Source organism: Lethenteron reissneri, chromosome 36, assembly GCF_015708825.2.
Source record: "Lethenteron reissneri isolate LAM-NWPU_2019-01 chromosome 36, ASM1570882v1, whole genome shotgun sequence".
NCBI classification, from domain to species: domain Eukaryota; kingdom Metazoa; phylum Chordata; class Hyperoartia; order Petromyzontiformes; family Petromyzontidae; genus Lethenteron; species Lethenteron reissneri.
This window is the reverse complement of record NC_083814.1, coordinates 1,597,591-1,625,574: the sequence shown is the minus strand read 5'-3', so window position 1 is coordinate 1,625,574 and position 27,984 is coordinate 1,597,591. Positions and strand designations below refer to the sequence as shown.

Sequence of the window (27,984 nt, the reverse complement as noted above, 5' to 3'; positions counted from 1 at the left end):
GAGTCGCCAAGAGCGGTCGGTGTCCCAACAGGGGGGTTGTGATTGAAGAAGACCAAGAGTTTTATTAGCAGGAAGAGGCACGTGACCGGGCACACGCGTGGTCGGCTCACCCCTTGAAGTACTGCGCCTTGGTCATGGCACCCCTGAGCACCAGCTGGGCCACCAGCTGACCCATGTGCTCGCGCGTGATGGTGCTGCGCTCCAGCGTCGACTCCATGCCCGTCCGCACGAACACGTAGAGCAGTGTGGGAGAGTGCAGCTCTATCACGCACTGCACCGCCTCCTGCTCCGGACGAGCGTGTGTGGACAAACGTGCCATGTCAGTGATGAGGGGCAGCCGAGGCCCCCAGCCACGCTCAAGCTCCCCCCCCCCCTCCACCAGAGCCGTCTGACAAACTAAAACCACAAACTGAACAATTTTTTATTTTACCAGGTAAGGTCCCACTGAGCTATACGGCTCTTTTTGTTTTTAGAAGTGACCTGGCTATCACAAATGTACAATTAAGTTACAGAAACAAAACAGATCATGGTATGGGTCACCACACATCAGGGTGAGGACTTGGGGCTTTGCTCTCCATTACACTTCACATATAGTGAGGGATCGAGTTAGCAGCAGCAGCAGCAGCGTTGGAGGCCCATGCGTACCTTCATGTCGTTAATGTGCAGGAACTCGTCAATGATGGCCTGGGCTTTCCTCTCCACCTCCTCCTCGCTGAGGGCCGGCTTGGTTGGCGCGGCAGGCGTCGCCACCTCCTCCTTGCCTGCATCACAGCCACGGGGACACACACGCGCGCGCGAGCGTCACACTTCGCTCAAAGCACACCGCAAGTGAGCGGCGACCTTGGGTTTATGCGACGCGCCGTCTGTTGTCTTCATGCTAAAAAACAAGCCTCGGAGGGTGCTGCTCTTCCGAGCCAACTGTGGTTAATATACCACGTGCCTATGGTGAGGGCCATTTTATTAATAACACTGCCACTGCAGACTTCCCACAAAGTGGAACTGTTTGTCTGGGTCGACGAACCCAGGAAATTTCACCCACAATCACATCCAATATACCTCTAGATATGACTGCAGCTACCACTTCTCACCTATTCGAGTAAACCAGCAAACCTGCAAAATATTCATTGAAAAATTATTCTCTGGGTTAAACTGAACAAAACCCCACCATGAAAATTCTGTCGAAATCCAGTAAGCCGCCAGAACAGCCATACTACTGGAGGATATTACATTTTCAACTCGACTCATTCAATATTCAAGCTGGAGACAGGAGTAGGTGCAGGTGCATGCGTGAATATTGTGGAGGTCGGGACACAGCCGTGGAGGACACGGGGCGAAACACGCACCAGCGCTGGGCGTCCTGTGCTGCTGCTTGCGCTCGTCGTCACGCTCCCGCGCCCGCTCCTCGTGCTGCCCGGCGCCGCCGCCGCTGCCGCCCGCCCTTCTCGCCGCTCCCTCGCGCTCGCTGTTGCGCTCGCGGCTCCGCTCGTCCGGCTGCTCCTTGCTGAAGCTGCGCTTCGTGATACCAGGCGGCCGCGCGCTCCTCTCCATGCCGCGCTCGACGCGCTCAGGGCGTTCGCGACCAGTGCTGCCCCTGCGGTGCGCGCGCGTGCGAGACGGTACGTACGCCGTGGATAATTGCACCGCTTTGAAAGTGTTGAAACAAATTAAAGATGGAGTTTAAACGTATGACGTATGGATTGCAAATATGGACACGAAAGAGAAGCTGAAAAGTGCACGAAACATGGAGAGGTGCACGCTTGTATGCATGTTCAACTTATTTCTCACAGTACGTAGCCAACCACGTTAATCGGAGGAAGGAGGGTGGGGGTTGGCTGGGGGCGGGGGGCTCGCGTAGCTACATCTGGCGTCGCTCACACAGGACTCGCTGACAGCGGCAAGTCCACACGCCCCCAACTGAGACTGCAGCTTTGCTCGCGAGTTTGTGTGTGTGCACTGTCACGCGGACTCTTGTCTCATGACCACCTGCACACTGGCGGAGCCAGTGGGGGGGGTGGGGTGGCACATGCCCCCCCCAATGATCCGATCGAAATCTCTAATATCGATCGGATCGTTGGGGGTTTCTTAGTAATAAATCGTCATTTTGTGACCACCACCGCCACTGTGTAGCTTATTATTATGTGCCAGGGACTCTATGAGATGATAGTCCATAATTGGCAATAAGTAACGGCAAAGCGGTTATAAGCGACTCAGAATTGTGCGCAGTTGCATATATAGTACACTACTTCCCTGAAGGCATCAACACCTTCAGCGAGCGCGATTCCGATCACACACGGTTCGAATTCGACCCTCGATCGATTGCTGTGCCATCGCCGCACACGCGTCAAATAAAAAGCATGGGAAAAGTCCTTCCTAACTAACAACTCCTATAATTTTTCATTGCTGGAGGGGTTGCCCCCCTCCCTGAAAATCCTGGCTCCGCCATTACTCCTGCAGGTGAGCCTTCGACACTTCACGTGGCCTCAGTGTACCCAGCCTGGCACGAGCGCTATCATGATGTCACCGCAACTTAATGGTGAATGGTGGTGGTTGTGTATTTTCATGCTTTTTGTGTCAGTGTGCATAGCCCTAATGATAATGTTGAAGTTCTGTGCAAAACTAGCTACAACTGGCCAAGACTAATTAGAGAATCAACCGAAATTGAAAGAAATAAAAATTATTTTTACCGTTCAGATAGCTACCGCCTTATTGCTGCGTGGAAGCGAACCGTCAAATAAAACATTGTTTAAATGCATGCCTATAAAGGACACCATACTTCAATAGGGATTAAGCGTTGGTAGGCTATTTTAATACACAATGAAAAGGAAGGACAAAATAAAAGGGTTCGCATAATGGGCATGCATAATGTACGTTGACTCACCCCCCCAACTACTTTGCGCAAGAGCTCATAAGTGTGGTCACCACATCTACGCCGCTATATAAGGAACGAAACAGGTGGACTTCTCCACCAATCTGTCTGTCGCCTGATGAAGCGAATTGTAATTACTGGCGAAACGTCGTACTCGTATTGTAAATGTTGTGGCTTGGCTTTCCAACACACCGGTGTGCTGTACTAGTGACGAACTGGCACGTTCTGTTCACGTGACAACCTTTACTAGCTGGCTGTCAGGTGGTGGCGAGTTTTAACGACACATTTATATATTTAGGCAATCTAACCCAAAAAAAATCTCTATTAAGGATGCATAGCCCTGTATGTCTGTGCAATGGTGCCACAATTTGAATATGTCTGTCTTTGTTGGTGCTTTTATGCGGCAAGGTAAGGCATGATTAATGGCTGCTTGCTCTCATGACCAGGTGTGCTATGCTAAGCTATGCCTGCGCATGGTCTGACGCATCCGAGCATGCCGTTACTTGCCTGCTAGGGCCATGCTATTACAGGGCCTGTGCATGAGGAAACTCCTAAACTATGCGCTAACCGTGTCTGTGATGTACAGACTATTAGTGTGCGATTACGTATTTGAGACAATTTGGTATCAAGTACTCGAGACGAGGCCACCCTGCAGACAAGTACGAGCTGGAGCTACGATGCACGACGGAGCTGTGCCAAGCGGGGGGAGGCGTAATCGTGGCTCTCACATTGTGCTCCCCATTCTGGTAAACCCAGGATGAAAAGTCTGTTTGTGTAAAATTCCCAGGGGGATATTGTACGTACACCCTGCATTGGGCCTCCTCTACATCAACTCAGCCCCAGAGAAGTATGTGGAGCCACAAATAATAATCACTCAATAATAGTCAGCAATGCTATTGGCCACAGTACCCCGATGTTCACTTTGGTTAAACTCCCCGCAGAGGCGACGGGCTGATGGAAACCCGAGATGCAGACCCCCCTGAGTGCCGACATCTGGGGCCGTTTAGCCACCCGGCACGCCGGGGCGGTACTAGCACGCGCACGCACGCCGCTGTCTGACCTGCTGATTGGTCTCCGGCTGTCGCTGCTCTCCGAGGGAGGTTGCGCCATCTGGTTCTGCAGAGCCGAGTAGCGGTTCGGGGCAGTGCCCACGCCGCCGCTGCTCTGGCCCAACTCTGTATGCGTGCGTCGTGCGCACACACAGACCCACACAGACACGTGCACGCGTGCGTGAGGAAAGGCGGTGTGAGTGTGAGTCGCTTAGCCAAAAAAGTGCACAAAACACAGAAGGCTCTTTCCATACGGTGCAAAAGAAGTGCAACATACACAGTATTATAATCTTTCTTTATCCTGGAGGAATCCAATGAGCTAAGACGCTATTTTTCACAGATGTCCAGTCGGGGCTAATGAGATGCCACCAATGACAAGAATTAAAGTAAATTGGCGGAGGGAGTCCTTAGTGACCTGTGTCAGGGAGAGCGGAGAGAGGCTGCATAATTCTAGACGGGTGGGATTAAAGAAAGGCAAGATAGTAAGGCATCAAGTGCTTCCAAGAACTCAAGAAACAACAGCTGGAGCACAGTCCCAATCAACAAGACTGGGACTGTGAAATTGAATATCCCAGTATGGGTAGCCTGGTGGCTTCCTGGATTTCAGCAGTAGTCTCGTGGTGTTTTCTTTAATTATTTCTAGAACGTCTGGCCCGCCAGGCAGCTGACGGCACCAAGGGAAGGAGTCGTGATCACGCACATAAACTTAGCCCGGTAAACAAGCAGACGCCTGTGTGCTATGATCTTTGTGTGACAAGGATGATGATGATGTTGTGCTGCATTCCCCGTGGCTCCCCCGCCCCACCCCCCCCAGCCATAATCGAACTCAAGGTTGGTGCTGCGGACTCTTACCTGTCTCAATGGGTTTGGATCCAATGCCGCCGCTGCTGCCCTTTCCCCAGTGCCGGTTGGCAGGTCCCAGCTGAATGTCATCCGACATCGGCTAGCGCGCGCACAGCGGACGGGACAGAGCACAGCGCTCGGCATCGTTTGCTCGCGCCGATCGGGTGAACATTTAAATCGGCGACAGCTCACAGCTTCCGCTTTCGCGGGCGGCACCACGGTGGCGTGCGCTTGTGCGTGGAAAGTATCAGTGAACAATCGTGGCTATCCCCAAAAGCGGTGCAGTGGCATCGGCATGCGTGAACGACGTGTAATAATGTAACCCAGCTTTCACCGCTCGTCGTACAGTTTTGTACGGAGATAAGAACACGCAGGGAAACGGCAACAGGTTTTTCCTCGTGGCTTGTACCACCTCGAGGCGTGAACTCAAAAAGTCGGAGATTTGCTGCTCAAGTGAGCATTTTAAGGCGGTGCTTATCTCCAGTTTTCATCCCAGTGCCAGTGGTCGAAATTCTGCGTTCCTATGGCAGGGGTCGAGTCTATCCATAGTGTTGGCTTCCCCACAAAGTGGAGCTCATTTTATTGACCCCAGAAAGCTAATCTGCTAAATCAACCTTGCGATCGAGAGCCGTTCAATCTATCTCCGAGCCACCCGTATCAGCTGGAAGCAAGCGCATGAACAGGGTGGTCACTGACATCGATGATAGCGAGATCCCGCGTAGTTTTAGACATCGCTGCTCAAGGTGATTGAGGAGACGGGTGATTACCTTCGAGAGCTTGAGCTTGGAGGGGTCGAGACCTCGGGAGCTCTTGTTAATTGGGACTGTGCTCCAGCCCTCATCTGGCTGGGGTGGCCCACGCACCGCTATTCACAGGAACACAGGCACACACACAGGTAAACACAGATGCATGGGACAAGCATGCAAGCGCACATGCATTCAAGCAGAAATATCGACAGCGACAAAGGAAATTGAACAAATGGTGATAAGTGTACAAAATAGGATGGTTAGACGCACCCCGAAATTACTACTGAGAGACACACAAGATGTGGGCGCATAATATCTGCTTGTCAGTCTCGATGTGCTCCAGCGCCTTTGCTGTCGCAATTACGTCGTGCTTGTGGAGGGGGGGGGGGGGGGGGGAGTTGAGCGATGGAGGCAAGGGGAAAGGGGGGAGAGTACGTGTGCGTGGAGCCAACTTATTTTCAAGTGGCAGAAAGGTGCCAACTGTGCCGCCAGCGGCGAACCCCTCCGATGGCGCGTGGTGGTCGTGACCGCAGACACCTGCGTCACCGCGAGCTGCTGCGAGGCAATTACCCGGTGCCGTGTGCATGCTGGGGCCTCCTCGGCCGGTCCCACGCTTGTCCACCTGCTGGCTCTGTCCCTTAAGCTGCTGCTGCACCCTCATCTGCTGCTGCTGCTCCTCGATCTGAGCCTCGCGGTGAATCTGCTCGATGGTCTTGGGTCCCAGGTCTCCTCGCCTCGGCACCCAGGTATTCTGCACGCACGTGAGACAAACGGAATCGCGGACCACCGCGTTATCGACGAGCGGCACGGCGGACTCGAGTGACGGCGTCGCAGAGGCGCCCCCCCCCCCCCCGCTGCTGTCGCAATGACGTCGTGCTTATAGAAACCGCGAGTAACAGCAGCAGCAGCGTAGGTCAGTGCGTCCCGTGGTCACGTGTGCAGGGAGAATCGGTCTCGTGAGGACCCTTCGTTACTGGAATCAATGAAGGGCGGTCAAATCAGAAATAGAATAGCAGTGTTGGCTATACTGCAGTAAGGATGGCGAGGGTAGCCAAAAACATATCCTTTTCTCAAATTTGTTGCTATCAATGTCACATAAGAGATGAACAATACAAGCAGGATCTCTTGCAGAGTGCAACCTTTCATGTAAAACAACAGCCCGCAGAAGTGGATATCAGAGAGATACCTTTGAGAATAAGAATATGTGTTTATACTGGAGGAAACCGATGAGCAATAAAGTTCTCTTTCACAGATGTCCAGTAGGGGTGGGTAAGAACGTTACAATACAAAATACGATAGGAGTGTAAAGCATAATGGTAAAGAAATCACTTAAAAACGTACAAATAAAACTATCCCACTGAGATATTAATTTATTTTTCAGAAGCGACCTGGCCACAAATGATAGCTCAACAAAAGTGGCTTATGATGTGGAAATTCATCAAAGCAAAGTAATCTGAGTAATTGAAATAAATGTTTCTAAATAACACAGTAGGGGGCAGCACTTTCTTACTCGCTCTGCCATGAGTGTAATTATCTTTGCACGACTGGAAACCTGATATTTTTAACTCCCAGAGATGGAATTTAGCAACATTAAATGAAGAGCCAAATTTTAAGTGGGCAGTCATTGGAGGTTGGGCGGACAGAGCAGACATTTCAAGAACGTGACCGACCACGAAAATTAGCTGCCTCATTAAGCACATGCATTTTTTTAAAGTCAAGATTATGAATACTCTCGTGAAATCCAGAACTTTTAAGGGTTTTCTTGTTCAAGTCGTTGCCATTCATATCGATAGAAGGATGAGGTTCCAGAGGTCCACGTGATCTGCATGTTTGCGCAGTCCCCCGCCTGCCGCCTTACCACCGATGGATGATAGCGACGCCTGTGGTGACCCTGCATAAGCCACCTGCATTTCCCTCCCGTCCTACCCTCCGCTCGCGCCCGTGCCATGGTGGGGGGTGGTGGGGAGTGGTGGGGGGTGGTGGGCACGAACCCTCCTGAGGTCGATGACGTCCTGCAGCATGAAGCGGATGCGCGACGACGTTTTCCTCTCCTTCACAATCTTCTCCATTTGGTGGAAGTACTGGTCCATGCGAGGCTGCAACAATGCAAAGCGCCTCCATTGCAATTGTAGTTACAACAGTCATCACATTTTGCATTCACCTCTTTCCCGTTCCGATGACATATGTGTATCCTTTCCGACAAAGGGAATACATCTCAATGCGATTTTACTCAGAGGGCATTTTTATCGTGGCAGTTTCAACAAGTTAAGACTGCATTACGGTTACGGTGCTAAGTGGTTGTTCCTGATCACTCGGTTCACGTGCCGGAAAAAGAGTTGCGACCATGGCGGTTATTCGGCAAGCACCTCATGAGCAACGTATGCACGTTTAGCACTGTACGTAGTCAACCGTGATCAATGGAGGTGCGGAAAAACAAACTAAACGCAAAAGGTAGCTTTAAAAGAATTTAAAGAAACGAGTTTTCAATCGAGATGATTTGAAAGAGCATAGCTCGAGTGGCTTGTTAATTTTGGAAAAACAGCGTTCCAGACGGCTGCAAAAGTGCATCCCAAAGTGCGCAATGAGGTGACCGTCTTTGTTTGATGGCCAGCAGCCAAAAGACGCTGCTGCTGCGAGAGTATGAGCGGAGTTCGCGTGACGGCAAGGTACGTCCCTCTTGCGCGCGCTCCACAATCGGTGGGGAACCCCCGCGGTGTCGGCCACACACCCACCTTGGCCTTCTCGAAGTCCAGGTCCTTGCCGATGGTGGTGAGCAGACGGCAGAGGCACTCGAGCGACTCCTCCTCGTGCGTCTTGAGCAGCTTGACGAGGCAGTCGTGCATGATCGGCTCCGTCAGCATCTTCAGCTTGAAGAGCTCGCCAATGAAGCGGATGTTTCCCAGCGAGCGTCGCCTCGCCTTGTCGCGAGAATCCTCCAGCTCGTCGTGCAGCCGCGTCCGCTCCTCGGGCTGCGTGGGGGGAGGAGGGCAGGAGGGGACGGGAGGGGGCGGACAGGAGTGCATACACAGCGGCGGCAGAAGAGACGCGTGAGGATTTGCTTGGAATTGGATTTGGGGCGCAAGGCGGGCCCGCACATTGCCTCAATTTATAAAAATACCTCACCTTGTATACAGGATGTCGTGGATTTGATCGCAACTCTTGACACTTGTATATTTGCAGTTTGCATGTTCTTCCCGGGGTCGTGGATTTTCTCCGGGTCCTCGGGTTTTTTCAGTCCACATTAAGAGTTAAGCGTTTCGAGTAATCGACTACTGCTTTAAATTTCCACGTGATAAGCAACTTCATTGAGCAATTATTTGTGGCCAGGTCACTTCTGAAAAAGAGCTAAAACAGCTCAGTGGGAATGTGGAGGAGGTGAATGGGCCTAGGCGGGTTCGGTAGCAAGGGTGCTTGGGCAGAGTAGTTTGCGTCAGTGAGCTATAGATGGCTTAGACAAGGCAGGCAAGCACTTAGCGCTAGCAAGCGGAGGCCAGCAGCTGCTGAAGGGATCTCTGGTCATCAGAAAACCAATGTCTGGTTGACATTCACAACATTTGGAGGGTGTGAATTGAGATGGCCTAATTAGGGCAGGGTTACAGGTTAAAAAATATAAACTGTTGGTAAATATCATTGTACTTCGCATTGTGTTTATACTGGTGTCAAATTCCCATACCATGCCCTCAGTGTGTACACGAATTGTTTGTTCAATAAAATACTTTCGGAAAAACTCCAGTCCACCCAGCGCAGCATGGTTCCTTGCCAAAATTACCAATTTACATCCACTCGTGTAAAAAGTATGCGGTTACAAGCTGCACACTTCCACCAATTGCGAAACACGTACCAAATAATGGACAGTACGCCAATCGATCCAATAAGAGATCTTGTGTGAGAGATTGCATATGCGACGTTGAGTGGATTCGTAAAGGAGCGCTCCCACCACGTCTCGTGGGACAAATGGTTAGCAAACATTAGCCACGTTAGAGCATGCCGTCTCTTCATTTGCATGCGATTGTAGACGACCGGAAAACACGGAAGGTGCAGACCCGTGGTGGATCTGGAGCTTGAGAAACCCTTAACTAGGCTGGGAGCAAGCGACCATGAGGCCTGGAAGCACGAGTGGTGGTGGTGTGACCTGGAAGCACGAGTGGTGGCGGTGTGACGGTGGTGGGAGGGCGCGGTTGCTGCAGAAGCTGCCTTCGCCCTGGGCAAGATGCCCTGGCCCAGTGCCAGAGCAAATGAATGAATGCCCTCACCAGCCTGAACCACTACCCCAGCAGCCTAAGCAGCCAGCTGCCAATTCAATTACTGCCCACTCGGCTGTGCTAATTTGTGTTGCTTTATTACAGCGCGTGCAAACACTGTGTCGTTCTCTTCGGTGTCACAAATGAGGCGTCAGGAGGATTTAATAAAGAGGCGAATTAAATAACTCACTTCTAGAAGTCAGTTTAACACGAAGGCTTTCAGGTCTTCGCACCTGATTGGCTCACAAGTGACGTCACATTTAACCCCTATATTTAAGACCGAAACAAGAGGATTTCTCCACAATTCTGGGTGTCGCTTGATGATACTGGTTGTAATTACCGGCAAAACGCCACGGTACTCAAATAATAAATGTTGTGGGTTTACTCTCCAACACACACCGGTGTGCTGAACTCGTAGCTAATTGACACATTTTGTTTACGTGACAAAACCTCACGAATTGGCTATGTTGGGTGGCGGCAGGTTTAATGAACCATTTATATTTAAGACATCTAACCCAAAAATCCATCTATTATAGATTATAGAAGTCAGCTAAATGGGTTGCTGCAGTGCAAGGGCACAGGATAGGCAGATTTGTGTTGTGGAAATACAAACGCTGGCCTGCCGTGTGGTTCTCTTCATTTGTTTGATTCGTTCGCGAAACATTCCCCCATGGCATTGAGTTCGGCGCAACGAGTGCGCACGTTAAACGTCTCAAATGCTCCATTGCCAAGAATTAACCGTTTGACAATGTTTTATCGTCACTTGAACACCAACATCATAAACATCTTGCAGCGATAAACAAAAATACCAAGGGAGCAGTGATTTAACGAGATGGTGGTTTTGGTCGCCTGCAGCGTCTGTCGAATTCAATCAATCAGCACACATCGGTCTAATTTTCACAAATAGGTTCAAACGTAAGAAGATCTATCTATAGCAGCTCAAGGACCCATGGACTGCACAACAATAAATTACATGTGCTATTGAGCATTTCATCAGTTTGTCATCTCTGAGACCATCTTGTGCAGCAGGGGCCGTTCAGACACAGGGCAAGAATGAGTCCTATGCAGTGATGAATGGGAAGTGGATAGAAACGCCACACAAGTGAAGTTTGAGCGGCGTCTCTCTTTCAGGGTCATTTCCCAGAGCGGCGGGGGAAAGAGCCTGCCCCTGTCTCGATGGTGTTCCGTTAATGTCGACTTTCACCGTCGCTGCAACGCCGACAGCACGACACGGACGTGACCAGTTTACAAATCCAATTACAAACGCTAATGCACTCAATCAATAAGGTTTTATCGTGCAAAGTTGATGAATTACACAAGTCAGCAGCAGTAGTTTCCTCATTACTACCCCGTCTGTGATTACGATGTGGGGGGGGGGGGGGATGCCCCAAGGTTAAAGGCCATTAGGTCAATAAACCTTGTTTAGATTCTCAGACAATTATTCGACTTTGCCAGCTAAATCTCAAACGGCGTTGAGTTTTAGGTGAGCTCCATGGCGCGTGCGTGTGCGCGCTGGTTACCGTGGCAGCTGCCTCCATCTCCTTCTGCTTGCGCTCGAAAATATCGTCATCATCCTTGTCCTTCTCAAACTCCTTCTGGCAGCGGTTGAGCAGCACTTTCCGGAAGTTCACCGACACGCCGGGCTTCTCAGCCACCGGCACCTTGAGCTGTTTTTGGAGACACAACGGCAATAGTGAGGGTGGGAAAGAAGTTGTTTAATAATAATTTCAGATGGTAAACGCGCACAGTATTTGCTCGCTCTCTTAAACAGACGACTGCGGCATGGTAGCTGGCATCCTTCACAGCAGCACGATTCTTGGCAGTGCCGTGATTGGCGGTGTAATCTCATTGAGAGAGCACGCGAGTTCTCAATCGCTCTCCGTGCTGCGATCGACAGCGTAGCCATCGCAAATGCGATCGCCACGCGTGCCGTGACCCGAAATTCGTTCTGCAGTCGGCAACAGAGCAATCTTGAGCCTAGAGGTCGTCTAAGAGCAGCCGGTCACGTGAGCGCTGCCAAGACCCGCATCGGCGCACACATGGAGCCTCAGCCGCAAGCAGCATGGTGCTCAGTCACTGGCAAGCTGAGCGGGCCCCGTAGGCCGCAAGATGACGGTTCCCTGCCGCTGGCCATCACACGACAATGGGATCAGCGTCATGCCAAGGGGCACACTATTATAGGGACCCATCTTCCGTCGCGGCACACTGTACACAGAAGCCAGGGGGGCGCCCTCGATGCCGAGACGCTGGCTAAGGTTATTTTCGAGGTGCCATGGGCTGCCTCGCAACCGTGCCCATTTAATAGCCGACGCCACCTCTCCCGTTTAAAGGCGGATGGGAAGAGGTTTTTAAGAATTCAAACAGGTTCCCATATTGTATTCGCCTGCAAGGCACGTGAATCGCCAAGCGAGTCGGTGCTGGACACCTCAACCCCGTGTATACAGCGCCGAAGCAAACGCTTGGGCGCCACGTGGGAAATTATTTATTTATAGCGGGTGGGAAAGGGACATTCCTTTTATGATAAACTAGCGGGAAGTACCCGGCGTTGCCCGGGCGAAAAATATATTTCAAAACGTCTCTCCCCCCCCTACTGCCGAGGCCTATATAACCTCGTGCCACGGCAGATCTCTCGCCTACTTCAGCAGTTGTTTCTTGCTGTGGTTGTCACACCTGATGACGATTGCTTGTGTTGTGATCGAAATGTCGTGATCTATTATTTTTCTTACCTACGTGACTTTACCGAAAGAACCAAAGAGTATGGATTCTTGCAGTCACGAAAGCTTCAAATCAAGTTTCTCTTAAAAACATTACATATACATACACAGATACTAAGCTATTGTGAAAGCCCGGTGAGTCGTTTGTCCATTTCTGCAGAAGTCCAAAAAGTTTGAGAAAGTGGGGGGTAAATAGTTGATATAAAAGGTTTTCCAAAAATTGTCGACCCCCCCCCCCCAAAAAAAATATTTACACACCCTACATACAATAGAGTAAGGAGTATAGTTGTATCTACTGACTGTAGTAACTACTGACCATAGTAGTATCTACTGGCCCTACAGTAGTATCTACCGACTCTATAGTAGTAAATAATAACTCGATAGCAGTATCCATTGACTCTATAGTAGCATCTACTGACCCTAGAGCAGTAGCTACTGACCGTAGTCATATCTACTGACCGTAGTGGTCTATACTGACTGTTTAAGTATCTACCAACTCGATAGCAGTATCTACAATCACTACATCAGTGCATACCGACTGTGATAGTACCTGCTTTCACTACAGCAGTGCATACCAACTGTGGTGGTACCTGCTATCACTAAAGCAGTGCATACCGACTGTGGTGGTACCTGCTATCACTACAGCAGTGCATACCGACTGTGGTGGTACCTGCTGTGACTACAGTAGTGCATACCGACTGTGGTGGTACCTGCTATCACTACAGCAGTGCATACCAACTGTGGTGGTACCTGCTATCACTACAGCAGTGCATACCAACTGTGGTGGTACCTGCTATCACTACAGCAGTGCATACCGACTGTGGTGGTACCTGCTGTGACTACAATAGTGCATACCGAATGTGGTGGTACCTGCTATCACTAAAGCAGTGCATACCGACTGTGATGGTACCTGCTATGATTACAGCAGTGCATACCGACTATGGTGGTACCTACTATGACTACAGCAATGCATACTGACTGTAGTGGTACCTGCTATGACTACAGCAGTGCATACCGACTGTGGTGGTACCCGCTATTAATACAGCAGTGCATACCGACTGTGGTGGTACCTGCTATCACTAAAGCAGTGCATACCGACTGTGGTGGTGTTCGTTGCTAGGGGCAACCCCCGGGTCAGCTTTGGCACGCGCTGAGTGGTGCAAGAAAATAAAGAATAAATAGCGCTAAATTGCTAATTTAACTACTTTAAAGTTGCTGGATGGGATAATGAAATAGCGCTGGCTCACCACGGGGCTTATGGCGTGGTACCTGGCTACTTTTTATAACGTAAACCCCACGGTTTGCAAGCCAAATCCTTCGCAAGTTCCATACACAGACAGACGGACAGACAGACAAAACATGACATGTATAGGTAAGATGAAAGAGAAAAGTAGAGACAACTGAGTATCCAAGAGTATCTTACAGTTTCCTGCTCGTGCTTCAGGCTATGATGCATTACAACTGTTGAGCTGGGTGGCTAAAGCCCTCCCTGAAGTTCTCACCGAGGTACAGAACAGTGGGGCTTATGGGTTAGTGGGTGGGGGAAGTTACGTGGCAGGGGTGTACATTCAGTGTTCAACTCAATGCTCTCTCTGCATCACGTACCAAGGCCTTCACGGGAACGCGACTCGTTAATAACGACTATGAATGGCCCTTGGACAGTCACTGCATCCCACTGCTTTCAGATGCGCTTCTGCGGCCGTCTGGAACGCTCTTCCTTCCAATATTAGGAAGCCACTGGGAGCTAGGCATTTCTTTAGAACTGCATTTGGTGCTTAATTTGTTGTCCGTCCGCCACACCTATGATTAGCACTGTTGTCTACGTATGGTGCGAAAGAAGTTGAACATACACAGAGGACGAAAAACAGCATTGGCGGGTGGTGGCAGCAGGCAGCCGCGGATGATAAAAGATTACCATGGCCAAGCAGCGGCACATGTTGGCGTAGGCGACGGAGAAGCTGGGCTCGTCGATGGCCTTCTCGAACACGAGGTCGATGACGCCCTTGAGCCGCTCCTCCGTGTCGATCTTGAGGTCGGTCACCTGCTTCATGAGCGCCTGGAACATCTGCGGTGTAAGCTTGTTCAGGATACTGCGCACCTTCTTGAAGAGATCCTAAGCGGAGATACACGCATGGCACAGGATGCACACACACGAAAGCGTGAGTCGCTGCGTTTGCGCCTGCGCGTGTCTCCACGAATGTGCTCCGATGTGAGCGTACATTTCTGTTTCCTGTGTGCATGAGTCTGTGTTTGCGTGTCTTCACGTCTGCGTCCCTATATCAGTAAGCATCCCTATTTCACTCTGTGCATGCGTCTCCGTGTCAGTGTGTAGCCATGTGAATGTGTTCCTATGTCCGCGTGCATCCCTGCTTCACCGTCTGCATGCGTCTCCGTGTCGGCGTGCGTCCCCACGTCTGTGTGTCCCCATGTGAGAGAGTTATCCCTCCAGTATCAGTGTGCATGTGTCCCCCGTGCGAGCGCGTCGCCGTGCCTGCGTACGACCACCCTCCGGGTCGCTCGGCGGCGGCTCGCGCTTCAGCATGGGCTTCCAGGCATGTTCGGCGCGGTTCAACTTCACGTCGTCCGACATGGACGAGATGGTGATGATCTTGCGCGGCTCCTTGCGCTGCTGCGTCTGCGAGCGCCGGGGGCCTCCACCGCCGCCACCGCCGCCACCGCCGCCGCCGCCCCCCCCTCCACCGCCCCCCCCTCCTCCTCCACCCATGCTCTGGATACGGAAGTCGGGGCACAGAGAGCAGAGCCGGGAGAGCAGCGAATAAATCACTCGTTCTCGCACGGGGACGAGTCGCACACAGCCCTTTGTAGTGCCTCCCCGAGCTCAAATACTCAAGCAATGTTCACCTAGAAACTAGTCGCACACAAGGTCTTCCGCTCAAATGTAAGAAAAAATGTAAACTTAGAACATGCCGCGGAGTATTCGCTCGCTCTCGGAGGGGTACAGAGAGAGAGCACGACTCGGAGGCGAGAGGAACCACGGACAAGCAGGAAGGGCAGCCACGCGATGAGCTGGCACCAACAGTTGCCCAAGCTCTGCGGTCATCTATATATTAAGGCGTTATCGGTCAATTAATGACGTTTACATGTAGAAGCATACTGGTGCGAGCGGGGGCAACACTATGGAATATGGACGGAACAGGTCGAGGAAACACCTTTACTGTACCGCCCTCTCCTGGAGAGCCAGGGTATGGCACCTTCTCGATGCCCACGAGAAGGGAGTTTCACTATGTGTGAGATCCACAAACCTCGCCGCCTCCACAGTGCTGTATAACAGGCATTAAAAGCAACCGCTGTGCGGCCAATTAATAATGATCTGTCCGTCCTAGTATATTATAAGCGGGTTTTAGTACTTAAGTACAACGAAAACAACAAACCCAACCAACAGAATTTACGTAAAACTATGCCCACCCCCTCCTTGTACTTTGTTTCTGCCCAATCGGTCATAGGAGAAAACATTGTATCTGTGATGAGCGGGGTGCCAAGATTAAAATTAGCAATTCGGTGTAGCCAGGTCAAATATATTCCCCTCTAGTACCCAATTAGTATGGCTAAGATCCTTGCAGTGATATATACATTTTGCTTTCATGCCCTTTCATGTGGCTACAGGCCGTATTGTGATGGATAAAGGTCCATATCTGGCCGTGCAGGCTGTAGACTCCCCACCCTGGGGTGTGATCAGCAGCACCATGTAGGTACTCACGGGGCCGCGTCCAGGGCCAGGCCCAGGACCTCCGGCATGGCCGCCCATAATCTGCTGGCGGTCCAGGTTGGCGTAGGAGGGCGTGAAGTCCGGCCCCGCCTTAATGAGTCGCGCGTGGTCGAGGCGTGGGGGGGGTGCCTTGTTCATCTGCACGCAGGCACACACACAGGCACGGAAGAACGTGGTTACGGGGGGGGGGGGGGGGAAACACTTGCACCGTCGCGCACATTTTAAGTGCAACAGCAAACGTTTCGGTCTGCTGTTGCCACACTCGATCCGTGTCACCATTAAACACAAGAGGTTTTGCTGAAACAATGGGGTGGGGGAGCCAGCTGGTCAGCCACCACGTGACCAACCAGTCATAGGTGGAACCTGGTATCAGAGCATATAATGAATGTGATTTAATAGGTTTAGAATTTAAAGGACACCCCCCCCCAAAAAAAAGTGTTTAATAGTTTTCACGGTAAATCATTCTGTCATTGGGGTGAGTGGGCAGCATACGCAGACACAATTGGGTGGCGGAACTTGTGGTGCCAATAGTGCCACACTTTTCTCCTCTGTGCCCAATGTTCGCCCACTGTAGCAGACATTCACTGAAGGCCGAAACTACCGAGGGGGAGAAGGCCAGGTCAGGTAGAACAGCTTGCCACTCAAGTCCTGAGATTTAATGTCAAGGCGACAGGACCAGATTGCACTACTCACTGCACCCGCCACTTCTGACACAAAGAAACTCCCCCCCCCCCCCCCCCATGTAGCCTTAACTGTTGGGTCAAGTACTGTTAAGCAAGAGTAGCACATATGAAGGCCGGCACAGCACACGAGGGTGGGGGTGGTCAGAACCATGCCAGGCCGCATTTGTCTGCCGAGTTACTGGACATCTGAGAAAAAGAGCTCATCCTATTCCTCCAGCATAAATATTCTGATTCGTGATGTTTACATATGACACCATGTACTCATTTGAAGCAGTCAACCTAGGGGAGGTCCAGGACCAATTCAAAAACTCATCACTGGTGTTGGCCGGGAGCGGGATTCAAACTCTCGTAGCTGGGTCCGTAGCGCGCTAACCGCTACACGACCACTCCCCCCTTCTGACAAACACGCATACACATGCAGACAGGCACACACCAAACACTTACCGAGTCTAATACAACATCGCTGATGGCTGGGAGACCCTCTGGCTTTTTTGTGCTCGCCTGGCGGAACTGGAACTGCAGCAAGAAGTCACGGTCATACCTCTTCTTGTCTTCCTCGTTAAGGGGTTTCCAGTCTTCTGAAAGCAACATCATGTATTTATGAAGCCAAGGAGTATCCATACGTCTCCGTGCAGCCCTCTCGCCACACTCGCTAAGGGCCAAGTGATCTCACTCAGCAAGAGGTCGACAGTCCAAGTTCAACACTGCGTCAAAACCGCAGCTCGTTCACACTGCTCGCAGACAATAAATATGCACCAGTTTTTTGTAACACAGCAGCGTTAATGACGAGAGTGGTGAACATCGAGTTGGCGATGCCGTTTCTTCGTCGTAGCCAATGCCACCTATTGTGTGGGCGTGTCGACGTGCGCATCCCAAGCGTCGAGAACTATCCACCACTCAACCCCAAAACCAACTCATTCGCTCAAACTAAAACGCCCTTCACAAGCCCTCACCATTCTTGTACTGATACTTGGAGTTGGAGCCAGTGCCGGACTTATCCTCCTTCTCCTCCCACGTCTCGTCCTTCTCCTCTGCGGGCGGCTGTGTCGGCTTGCCGGCTGAGGTCGCCTCTGGCTCAGCGCCCTTCTTAGGGGGCACAGCGGCCGCCTCCACGACTGGTGGCTCCTCCTTGGCGGTTGGCTGCAAATCGTTGGCGGGGGGGGGGGCAAGCCTGGTTATGCTGGTAATCATACAGGGTGATAAAATTACACTCCATATTGTTTTTATAACGAGAAAACATTGTTGTCTCCAATCTATCTCAATAAACACATTGAACCATTTAACATCTCCCTTGTGTAGCACATGGAGCGATCGCTTTGACAAGGTTCAATTTGTTTGCCGCGTCGAGAAGGGCAACATTAAGAGAGCACCGGGCGGCTTGTCTACTATGGATTGCGCTTCGTGTTACAGCCCTCGCCTCCCGCCAGCAGCCCAGCCGCCACACGAGCCCAACTTCCCCATTATACCTCCTTGAACGCGCTCATGAGGTCTCCGTCCAGCTCCTTCTTGTGCCAGTCCTTCTTCACCTTCTTCTGGGCACCGGCTGTGGGGTGCGGAGGGCACAGAGCACGTGACAAAGTTGGGCAGATTTTCAGAGGTGAGCATGTGTTGAGGGAAGTTATTGGAACGGACAAGAATGTTAAGAAAAAGGCCAAGAGACATTAAAAGACAAACTACCGTTTGCTTGATAGCTTGAAAGCGAGATTTCAGATGTGGCAGGGGCCTACCAGGAAATGAAGAAGAAAGCTCAAGATGGGTAAGGATTGAGTTGAGTTTGACCAAAAGGATCTAACAGTGGGCAGAGGGCCCGACTCAAAGAGGATGAACAGGGGGGCTGCTATGACTGCACATTGAGCCGTCGATTCCACACTGAACGGAAGACAAACCCAGCATTCACGGATACAACATTCAGTAAGCTGCATCCTCAGATACCCCATTCATCTGCATTTCTCTACCGTCAGCCATTGAGTTTACCTTGCGTGAAGTGGAAACATTAGTGGTCGCATGAAACCACGTGAAAGGTGAACCTACACTGGACTGGTGATATCTCAACAGTCCCAACACTGAAAGTGAAGAACAGCACACCTTGTCTGCATGCCGTTATATGGATGCACACAGCAGCATGATATTAAAATTTAAAATTAGCAAAAATGTCTTTTAATTTTCCCGCCAAGATGCACACTATTATGCAGCTGTTCTGGTCAATCGTGACACATCTTTGTAAATTTAACAAAAGGTTATAAAACAACCGCGAGACTCCCCAATGCTAAAATGCACATGCACCAGGTTACACAATTTAAGGCTTAAACTATGTGAGAGTCAAATTTCATTGCCAATGGCATTGTTCAAGGCAAGTAGTCAATCTCAGGTTCACGGGATCAAAATGCAGCCCCCCACTACGCCACTGCCCTCACACGCACACTGGAAAGCAGCGGCGCATGGGCTGCGCAAGTACACACAAACAACGACCGCGTACCCTCCAAGACCGAGCCCACACCCTGGATACCATCAGTGGCAGTTGTCGCTGGACCAGGTGGGGAGGCCGGCTGCGCCGTGGGGATGTCCTCCACTTCCTCTTCCTCCACCTCCGGCTGCTCGGGGGCCTTCGGCTCCGCAGCCTTCGGCTCCGCAGCCTTCGGCTCCGCAGCCTTCGGCTCCACGACAGGCGCCTCCACCTCCGCTGCCTCGGTCACCGTGGGAGCGGTGGCCTCCTTGGGGGCCGGAACCTCGGGCTTCTTCAAGTCCATGACCACCACGGGCGGCGGCAGCGGCTGCTGTTGCGGCTCCTGCTGCTGATGTTGCTCCTGCTCCACAACCTCGGGCGGGGGCGGCGCCACAACCGCCGCCGCGGGAGAGGGGGCGGCAGCAACGGTGGCTGGGGAAACGGCCTTAACAGCGGGGCCGGCAACAGCGACGGGAAGCTGGGCCAGTGGCGTCGGTTGAGCCTGCGAGGCAGGTTGAGGCTGTTCTACAGGCAGTGGCTGCGGCGCAGCAACAGCCGCGGCTTTCGTGGGTGCGACCGGTTGTGCCTGCGCAATGGCCTTTGCCTGAGCAGCAGGCTTGTCTATCGCTTCAGGCGCCACCTCTGTGGGCGCGGAGATGTCCGTGTCCTTCTCGTTCAGGGGGGCAGCAGTAATGGCAGGGGCGACGGCTGGCGCGGCCGACTCGGGGGCGGTGGCGATGACGACGGGCGCCGCAACAGCGGGGGGGGCGGGGGGTGCCGCGGGCTCCTTCTCCTGGAAGGCCGGAGGCGGCACCTCCACCACGATTTCCTCCACGGCCAGCAGGGCCGGGACCGTGGGCTCCACCGTTGCCACCTCCACTGCCGCCACCACCGCCAATGCAGCGGGCGCGGGCGGCGCTGCCAACGTGGCGGGCACGGGCGGCGCCACTTCCACGTGGGCGGCGGGGACAAGAGGCACCGTGCCATTGGCCGTCTGCTCCAGGGGCGGAGATGGCTCGGCCTCCGGCTCTGGGTCCGACTCCGGTGTGACCGCCACAGCCTCTAGCTGAGCAGTCACCAGTGCGGGCGGCGGATTCTGCAACTGCTGCTGTTGCAGTTGCAACTGCTGCTGATGCTGCTGCTGTTGCAGTTGCTGCTGTTGCAGTTGCTGCTGTTGCAGTTGCTGCTGTTGCAGTTGCTGCTGTTGCAGTTGCTGCTGTTGCAGTTGCTGCTGTTGCAGTGCAAGTTGCTGCTGCAGCTGCTGTTGTGGTGGCTGCTGTTGTGGTGGCTGCTGTTGTGGTGGCTGCTGTTGCGGCATCTGTTGAAGCTGCTGCTGCTGCAGCTGCTGTTGCTGCTGCTGCTGCTGCAGCTGCTGTTGCTGCTGCTGCTGTTGCTGCAGCTGCTGTTGCTGCAGCTGCTGTTGCTGCGGTGGCTGCTGCTGCGGCGGCTGCTGCTGCGGCGGCTGCTGCTGCAGATGCAGCTGCGGCTGCAGATGCAGCTGCGGCTGCTGCTGCTGCGGTTGCTGAGGCTGCAGTTGCTGAGGCTGCGGCTGCTGAGGCTGCTGAGGTTTGGTGTCTTGCTGGACATCGGGTGCGTGTTGGTCAGAGCCAGTGGGAGCCGGCGGAGGAGTCGGGTCCGGAGGAGGGGGTTTGATCGTTGTCACAGCCGCAGACAACCGCGGCTTTCCCTCTGTTGCACAAACAAGCGATGACATACATATATACACACAGGCATTGTTACAAAGCAGAGACAACACGTTTGTTTAAGAAAAAAAGATACCTGTATCCTTCCTAACTTTATTCCAACCGTACGACCAGCATTATGGCACAAGGCAAATTTAATCCTTTGGGTCTCTTGCCAAACACCGGGTCCCACTACGTTAGAGAGAACAGCTTCACAGGAGGTGCAACACTGAAACTCCTTCAAGTGTCCTCTTTCGTCCATGTTTACGGGTGGCGTACTTTCCAACACACACTGCAGTAAACACGTTCATTACATGGCAGTCCATGTGAAACTTAGTTGTCAGGGCTGATATTTTAGCAAAAGTACTTGGGGAAAAATTAAAGTTTTTTATTGTTTGTGTGCTGGCAGTCGTAACCGGCAGCGAGATTTAACCCGATGGAAAATAATACAAAACAAAATACAAAGATCTCCCGTATACCATTTAGCAGACTTAAGGCAATTGCTGTGAGCGAGCACCTATGAAGGCCACCACAGTACACAAGAGGGGGTGGTGGGTGACCAGCACCACGTCCGACCCCCTTTGTCTCCCCAATGGCGATGTTTACACATGGCACAGGGTACTCAATCGAAGTTGAGTTGACCTCGGGAGGTACAGGACCAGTTGGGATAATCGTCACTGGTGTTGGCCGTGAGCGGGACTCGAACTTCGCCATGCCCAAAGTGCACCAGCTCCCCACTGGAATAGTATTACACCCTCTCCTAGACATCCGCACAAGTGGAATAGTATTACACCCTCTCCTGGACATCCACACAAGTGGAATAGTATTACACCCTCTCCTTGACATCCGCACAAGTGGAATAGTATTACACCCTGTAGTGTTCTGGTCTAACACTGGTGAGACAAGGCCGTAAAGAAGGCCGTCTCTGGTGTAGGCCAATCAGTCTTAAATGCATATAATATCAGAGCATGTTTGCTTGCATATTTTTCCAAAAGTATGTGGTTAATACAGACTGAATGCCTTGCTAATGGTATCTAGTTAGTGTTTGAACATCTTAACATCTGTTTCATTGCCAGAAAGGGTAAAACTTATTGTTATTTTTCGACATTATTGATACTGGCAAAAGGGTCCCATAGACACCCTCTCCTTTACAGCCACACAACTGCAGATTTGATTTTTTTCAAGTAACCAGAACACAGCCTATCAGGAAGAATAGGAACCAGACAAGGCAGGTGAATCCAGGTGAAGCTGGAAGACTTTCATGTTTGTACGAGGCGAACACACAATGCAAGCGTTACTGCCGTCACGGTTAACAAGCCGTGCACACCTTTACACCCGATAATCAGGCAACAAGTAGACATTGTATTGGCACGCAATTAACCCAGATTATCACGCATTTTGGATGATCGTTTTCCATATTTTCAAACAGTCCAAATTCCTGTGCTAAAAAATCTCGGCGTTCACCACGTCACCGGGAAACGGTGCTCGCGAGTTCGTCATCGCAGACTCCTCACGGACAGGAAAACGCTGCCGTGAGCAGAAAAGCAGCATTCTCTTGAACATGTGTGCAGACGTCTCCATGATCATGGACTCAGCGGTGAGACATCAAATCGGCTTCACGTCAGGTGATTTTGCGTTTTGTACAGCTCTGGTTATGGCCACCAGCACATGGGCCCAGGCTGGAGCCCACTCTAAACCCCGCAGGCTCAGCAATAAGACGTGGGGGGGGGGGCAGTGGCTTCCGATCAGACTTTCAAAAAGCCACGTGTGAGCTCAGGAGAAAGTGTGGGGTAAGGATGCAGCCGTAGGGAAGATTACACGAAGTTAGTCTTCAGTGCGTGTGCAGACAATGCAGCTAAAAATGCAGCAACACTGCTTCTGTCATTACGAAACTCAAGAGGGCAGAGCAAGGCAAGTAATGCGCCGCGTGCTTGTTTGTAATGGTCGGACGTGCCTTTAACAGCACTTACTTTACAATTTACTTCTGCAGCAAGTTTATAAGAGCGTGAAAGAAAAACTCCTTGCCCTCGCCTAGAAAACTTAAACACTAAATAAAAATGTAGGTGGCAGGGTCACATGTGCGATGGGGTAGGTGGGAGGGGGGCGTAGAATCCCACCTAACCAACATCGCCGGTACATTATTAAAATGCTGAGCTCTCTGGGTGCTGGTCGTATGCCGGGCAGTTGCCAACATGCGGCAACCGCCGTATGAGGAACGGTACACTTTAATCTTAAACGTAGGCTCTGACGGCCATTATTGATTCATAATTAGTATGTACCTACATAATTTAACCCAAAAAGCAACTGAACGTATACTTTATCCCATTAAGCCAAATTGATGTTTTCAGCAGAAAATATTCTGCTGGCATCGTGTCTCACGGAGCTGTGGGTTTTCGCAGGTTGTTTAGAAACTTTTCTGCAATGGACTCCGTGAGCTTTGTGATCAAGATTCTCTTTTGTGACGGGGCCTCTGACTTGATTCTACATGCACGATGGGCTCACAGCCATCGCAAGATCACCACAGCATTTCTGTTCGAAACATTAATCCTGCTTCAATTGCCCTGGTCAGAAAAACATTAAGGCCTAAGGCACAATTGAGAATATGAAGCCGTTTATTTATTTATTTTGCATTAACTTTATGCCAACTAAACTGCCAGACTGAAATCTATGAGCAGCAACCGTTGCTACATTTAGTGCCACGATATATAAAACCTTGTCATAATACAGATTATCCCCCCCCCTCCCATCACTCACAAATTCATCTTTGTTTCCCATGGCATTTAATTATCGTTTTCAAAGCAGTCCTTCTCATGTAACGAGAGTGGCCATAGCTGATTTTTAAATCACATTGTTAAAACATACTCTACAACAACTCGCATCACTATCGGAATGGATCGTTTACGAGTTGTCACTCAACCACGCCTGGTATACCACCCGGAGGCCGAGGGTTCGAACCCAACCCTGACGCCTGTTTATTTGGAGTTTGCATGCTCTCCCCGTGGTTGCGTGGATTTTTTCTCCGGGTTCTCCGGATTTTCACTCCACATTTTGAAACATGCATTGAGATTATTTAGATTATTTAGGTGCTATAAATGTCCAAATGATGGGCCACTTTGTTGAGGCATCATTTGTGGCTAGGTGGCTTCTGAAAAATAAATGAATATCTCAGTGGGCTGTGCCTGGTAGGATGGGGATGGTTTAGTTGTATTTGTGTGTATTTGGGTGATTTGTTTACCTTTATTGTACTTCGCACTACTGTCGTGTTTTTGTACTGTTGTAACGTTCTTATCCGCCTCTACTGGACATCTGTGAAAAAGCGCTTATAGCTCATCGGATTCCTAGAGTATTTATAAATATTCTGATGCTGATGCAAACAAAATCCAAATTAAGCTCTTGCACTGGCAGAGAGATGCTGCGTTGATGGCGACATGAGCTACATGTGCTCTAGGGAACATTTCTCTCCTCGGACTACCGTCGTCTGCAAGGTGACGTGGCCAAGGCGCCATCGCTTTCTCAAGCCGTAATGCCAATGGCGTCCGACGGACGGTGACACCGAAGGCCACAAGAACAGGGATCAGCGATCACGTGTCTAACAACTCGGCGTGCCCTTGATGAGAACGCATGGAATGAGCAAACCTCTGTGGCGGCCAAAGCCACAGACCCCTGGGTGTGGACAGCATAAGAATGCAATTGACTTCAATTTATGCATCCATTGCTACCCAATTACGAAGGGTGAGCAACTACAATTAATGACCATTGTGCCAAGCATTTAACGGCAGTCATTCATTTTCACACAATTCTAACTCGGATTCTAAATGTTGTGGCGTGGCTCTCCAACACACCGGCGTGCTGTACTCATGACGAATTGTCACGTTCTGTTTACGTGACAACCCTGACTAGTTGGTTGTCGGGTGGTGGGTTTAACGACACATTTATATATTTACGCGATCTAACACAAAAAAACATCTACAGTAAAACCTTGGATTGCGAGTAACTTGGTCTGCGAGTGTTTTTCAAGAGCAAAAATTTGTAATTAATTTTAACTTGATAAACGAGCGATGTCTTACAATACGAGCAGTACGTACAGTATACACTTTGTCTGCCGAGCGTCACGTGATCACAACTGAGCCAATGGTTATTCTCTCTCGCTGCGGGATTGTGGGTAATCGTCTCCCATGCCCGGTCTCAGCCAGCGTTCCTCACTCGTATAGTCAATATCCGTGCGAGCGTACACGGTTTACTATAGCGTTGTGACTACGAGTGTGTGCGTAAAGCATTTTTTTTATTTTGTGTCCAAGTGTAGTGACTGTTCTTTAGTAACTATACTGCAAATGAAAGTCGTCCTACACAATAACCCTCCTCTCTCTCGTCTCCCTCACACCAGCCACGATTCAATTTAATTAACAAATGTGATTACTTTATATTAAATATATATAATAAAAATATATGGTATTTTGTATTAATAAGTTTTATATGAATACAGTATTTTTGGGTTGTGGAACGAATCATCCGAGTTTCCATTATTTCTTATGGGGAAATTCGCTTTGATATACGAGTGCTTTGGATTACGAACACATTTCTGGAACAAATTATGCTCGCAATCCAAGGTTTTACTGTATTACGAATTCTAACTTGTGATACATGGGAGGCTCAGCAAAGTTCGCTGTCGGCAAGCAACGGCTCGCATCCACCGAGATAACCCGATGATGTAGGCGTCACCACCGGTGAGCAACGCTACGTGGCGCTACGCGACTCGACGGGAGGCCCCCATGTTTATTACCAGCGTGGGTTCACATTGGTGAGCGATGCGCAAATCTCCAGCCACCTTTGCCAGTCATTCATGTCCTGCGCTATTGTTTGCCTTTCGCAATGCCAATACAATCTCATTCATACACAAAACGGATATGCAAATGTAAAAATCTATGATCACGCGATAGATTGTGTAGACCACCAGCAACGGTAACATATATCCAACAGAACACACCAAACCATATCCATGTTATAAATTGTCCTCATCTGGTTCTAAAGTATGTGCTCGAAATAAACTAAACTTTAAACTATTTTTTATTTTACCAGGTAAAGCCTACCGAGCTGCATAGCACTTTTTCAGAAGCGACCTGGCCACAAATGATAGCCCAATTAAGTGGCTTAACGTGTGGAAATGTATAGCAGCCAAGTAATCTAAATTATTCCAGATCAAATGAATGGCATTTTTTTCAAAAGCACCCAAAGTAAAAGCACGTTAAGCTCAACACGTCACTGTAAGCGGTCTCCACACTTCATTCACTATGACCACCAGGGAACGGTCTGCACCATTAATGGTTAGTGGTGGAGACCATTTACTGATATTTAATTAATACCAATTACAGCCTCTTGACCACTTAAAGACTGCCTTTATCAAGAGAAAAACCAGGCTGAATGCTGGAGGGGATTAGTATTTTTCACGTTTGCCCAAATATAAGTTGGCATATCCAAGCAAAGGAAAATATGTGCCTGTAAATAGCATGTCAAAAAGCAATACGAAGATTGCTTTGGCGAGTAAGAATGCACGGACCTCAAACTGGAAATATGGCACTAAATGATGTGGCACGTGGTGCTAAACATTGAGGTGTTGGGTGAGTCCGTCCTGTCTTGTTTCATTGCTATATTCGGACTCCCTTCTGCAATCGTATCTTACGGACGCCGACACCACTAATTAAACCCCTCCCCCTCATTGTACGCAGAACGGGTTAACTCGCTGGGGTAAACCGTGGCTGACGTTCGGTGTGACGAGATGAGCGTTTGTGTCGCAACGCAGACGTACCTGGGCGGGCCGGTGGCCCCATGGGGTGCGGCAGGGTGCTCTCCCCGTTGCTCTGCGGCGGCGCCAGCAGCAGGGGCTGTGGCTTGAGGTAAAAGAGGTGAGGAGCGGGGTGAGCGTAAACAAACTGCCTCCAACCAAACCGCCGGCAAGCAACAAAAAGCACCGCCAAACACGGGCACGTAAAAAGCCACGACGGCAACGGAACCAAAGCAAGTCGGGGGGGGGGGGGGGAGAGAGAGGAGAGAGAGGGGAGAGAGTAGAGAAAGAGGAGAGAGATAGGAAAGGGGAGGAGAGAGGAAACGGCAACAAAAACGTAACAGGGAAATCATAGAAAGGAAAAAAACAGCCAATGATGCGTTGTCAGATTCGTTAAGAGTTTTGTTACAAATTATAGGTCGTCAATGGGGAGAAAAAAAACGAATAATGGAAACAATAAAGAGAAAGAAGAGGCGGTAGAATTCAACATAACAAAATGTCATGAATCGAAATTAATCGTAAGGGAGATGTGTTGTGCAGATGAGATGCAAGAGAGAACAAGACGGGACAACATTAACTACGAAGATTTTGAAGCAAAGAACATGACGTGAGCTGCTAGTATAGAGCTACCAGATCGCTACAAAGAGCAGCACACACGGAGCAGCGCTACTCGGTACACAGCCAGGCGCATTCACGGCGCACAGAGCCAAATTCAATAAGCGCATACATCAACAACGACGAGGCTGTTTTTTTGATAAGCATGACGGAACGTCCACATAAAGACACATCATCCTCCTCCTCTTCCTCACCCTCCTCCTGCCTGTGGGATTCTGACAGCAGAGCCCTGCGCCCATCTCATGGCCAGCGACTGTGGCTGCTGGGGCACGCGTAGGAAGTAAAGATGAACTAAGTATGTATGTATATTGGAAGGAGGTATGTTGAACTTCTTTTACGTAGACAACCGTGCTAATCAGACGTGCGGGGGAAGGACAGCAAACTAAACATAAAAAGCCATTCGAAAGAAATTCATTTTCATTGTGGACAATTTAAAAGTGCATAGGTCCACTGGCTTTCTAAGGAAGAACATTCCAGGTGGCCGCAGAAGCGCATCCAGAAGCGCGCGATGCGGTGACCGTCTTTGTTCGATGGTTAGTCAAAAGCTGCCGCTGCTGCGAGGATGATCGGAGTTAGCGTGATGGTTCAAGTGACCG

General features: G+C 50.6%; 1 protein-coding gene across 12 annotated transcripts in view; it reads right to left on the bottom strand.

The window, feature by feature from the left end:
- EIF4G1 (eukaryotic translation initiation factor 4 gamma 1) overlaps nucleotides 1–27,984 on the bottom strand; it is a 132,973-nt gene that overhangs the window by 9,361 nt on the left and 95,628 nt on the right. For 8 of the 12 annotated variants that reach the window (XM_061566331.1, XM_061566338.1, XM_061566335.1 and 5 more), the window contains 18 exons: nucleotides 26,798–26,921; nucleotides 19,346–21,001; nucleotides 18,336–18,412; nucleotides 17,823–18,009; nucleotides 17,314–17,447; nucleotides 16,178–16,324; nucleotides 14,951–15,208; nucleotides 14,375–14,572; nucleotides 11,266–11,412; nucleotides 8,237–8,473; nucleotides 7,496–7,600; nucleotides 6,075–6,255; nucleotides 5,526–5,623; nucleotides 4,768–4,858; nucleotides 3,927–4,041; nucleotides 1,344–1,591; nucleotides 646–761; nucleotides 111–283 (listed from right to left, as the gene is read on the bottom strand). In XM_061566331.1, coding sequence (XP_061422315.1) covers nucleotides 111–283; nucleotides 646–761; nucleotides 1,344–1,591; nucleotides 3,927–4,041; nucleotides 4,768–4,858; nucleotides 5,526–5,623; nucleotides 6,075–6,255; nucleotides 7,496–7,600; nucleotides 8,237–8,473; nucleotides 11,266–11,412; nucleotides 14,375–14,572; nucleotides 14,951–15,208; nucleotides 16,178–16,324; nucleotides 17,314–17,447; nucleotides 17,823–18,009; nucleotides 18,336–18,412; nucleotides 19,346–21,001; nucleotides 26,798–26,921 — 4,292 coding nt within the window. The remainder of the gene's footprint in view (nucleotides 1–110; nucleotides 284–645; nucleotides 762–1,343; nucleotides 1,592–3,926; nucleotides 4,042–4,767; nucleotides 4,859–5,525; nucleotides 5,624–6,074; nucleotides 6,256–7,495; nucleotides 7,601–8,236; nucleotides 8,474–11,265; nucleotides 11,413–14,374; nucleotides 14,573–14,950; nucleotides 15,209–16,177; nucleotides 16,325–17,313; nucleotides 17,448–17,822; nucleotides 18,010–18,335; nucleotides 18,413–19,345; nucleotides 21,002–26,797; nucleotides 26,922–27,984) is intronic. The other 4 variants (XM_061566333.1, XM_061566332.1, XM_061566336.1 and 1 more) reach the window with 4 other exon arrangements.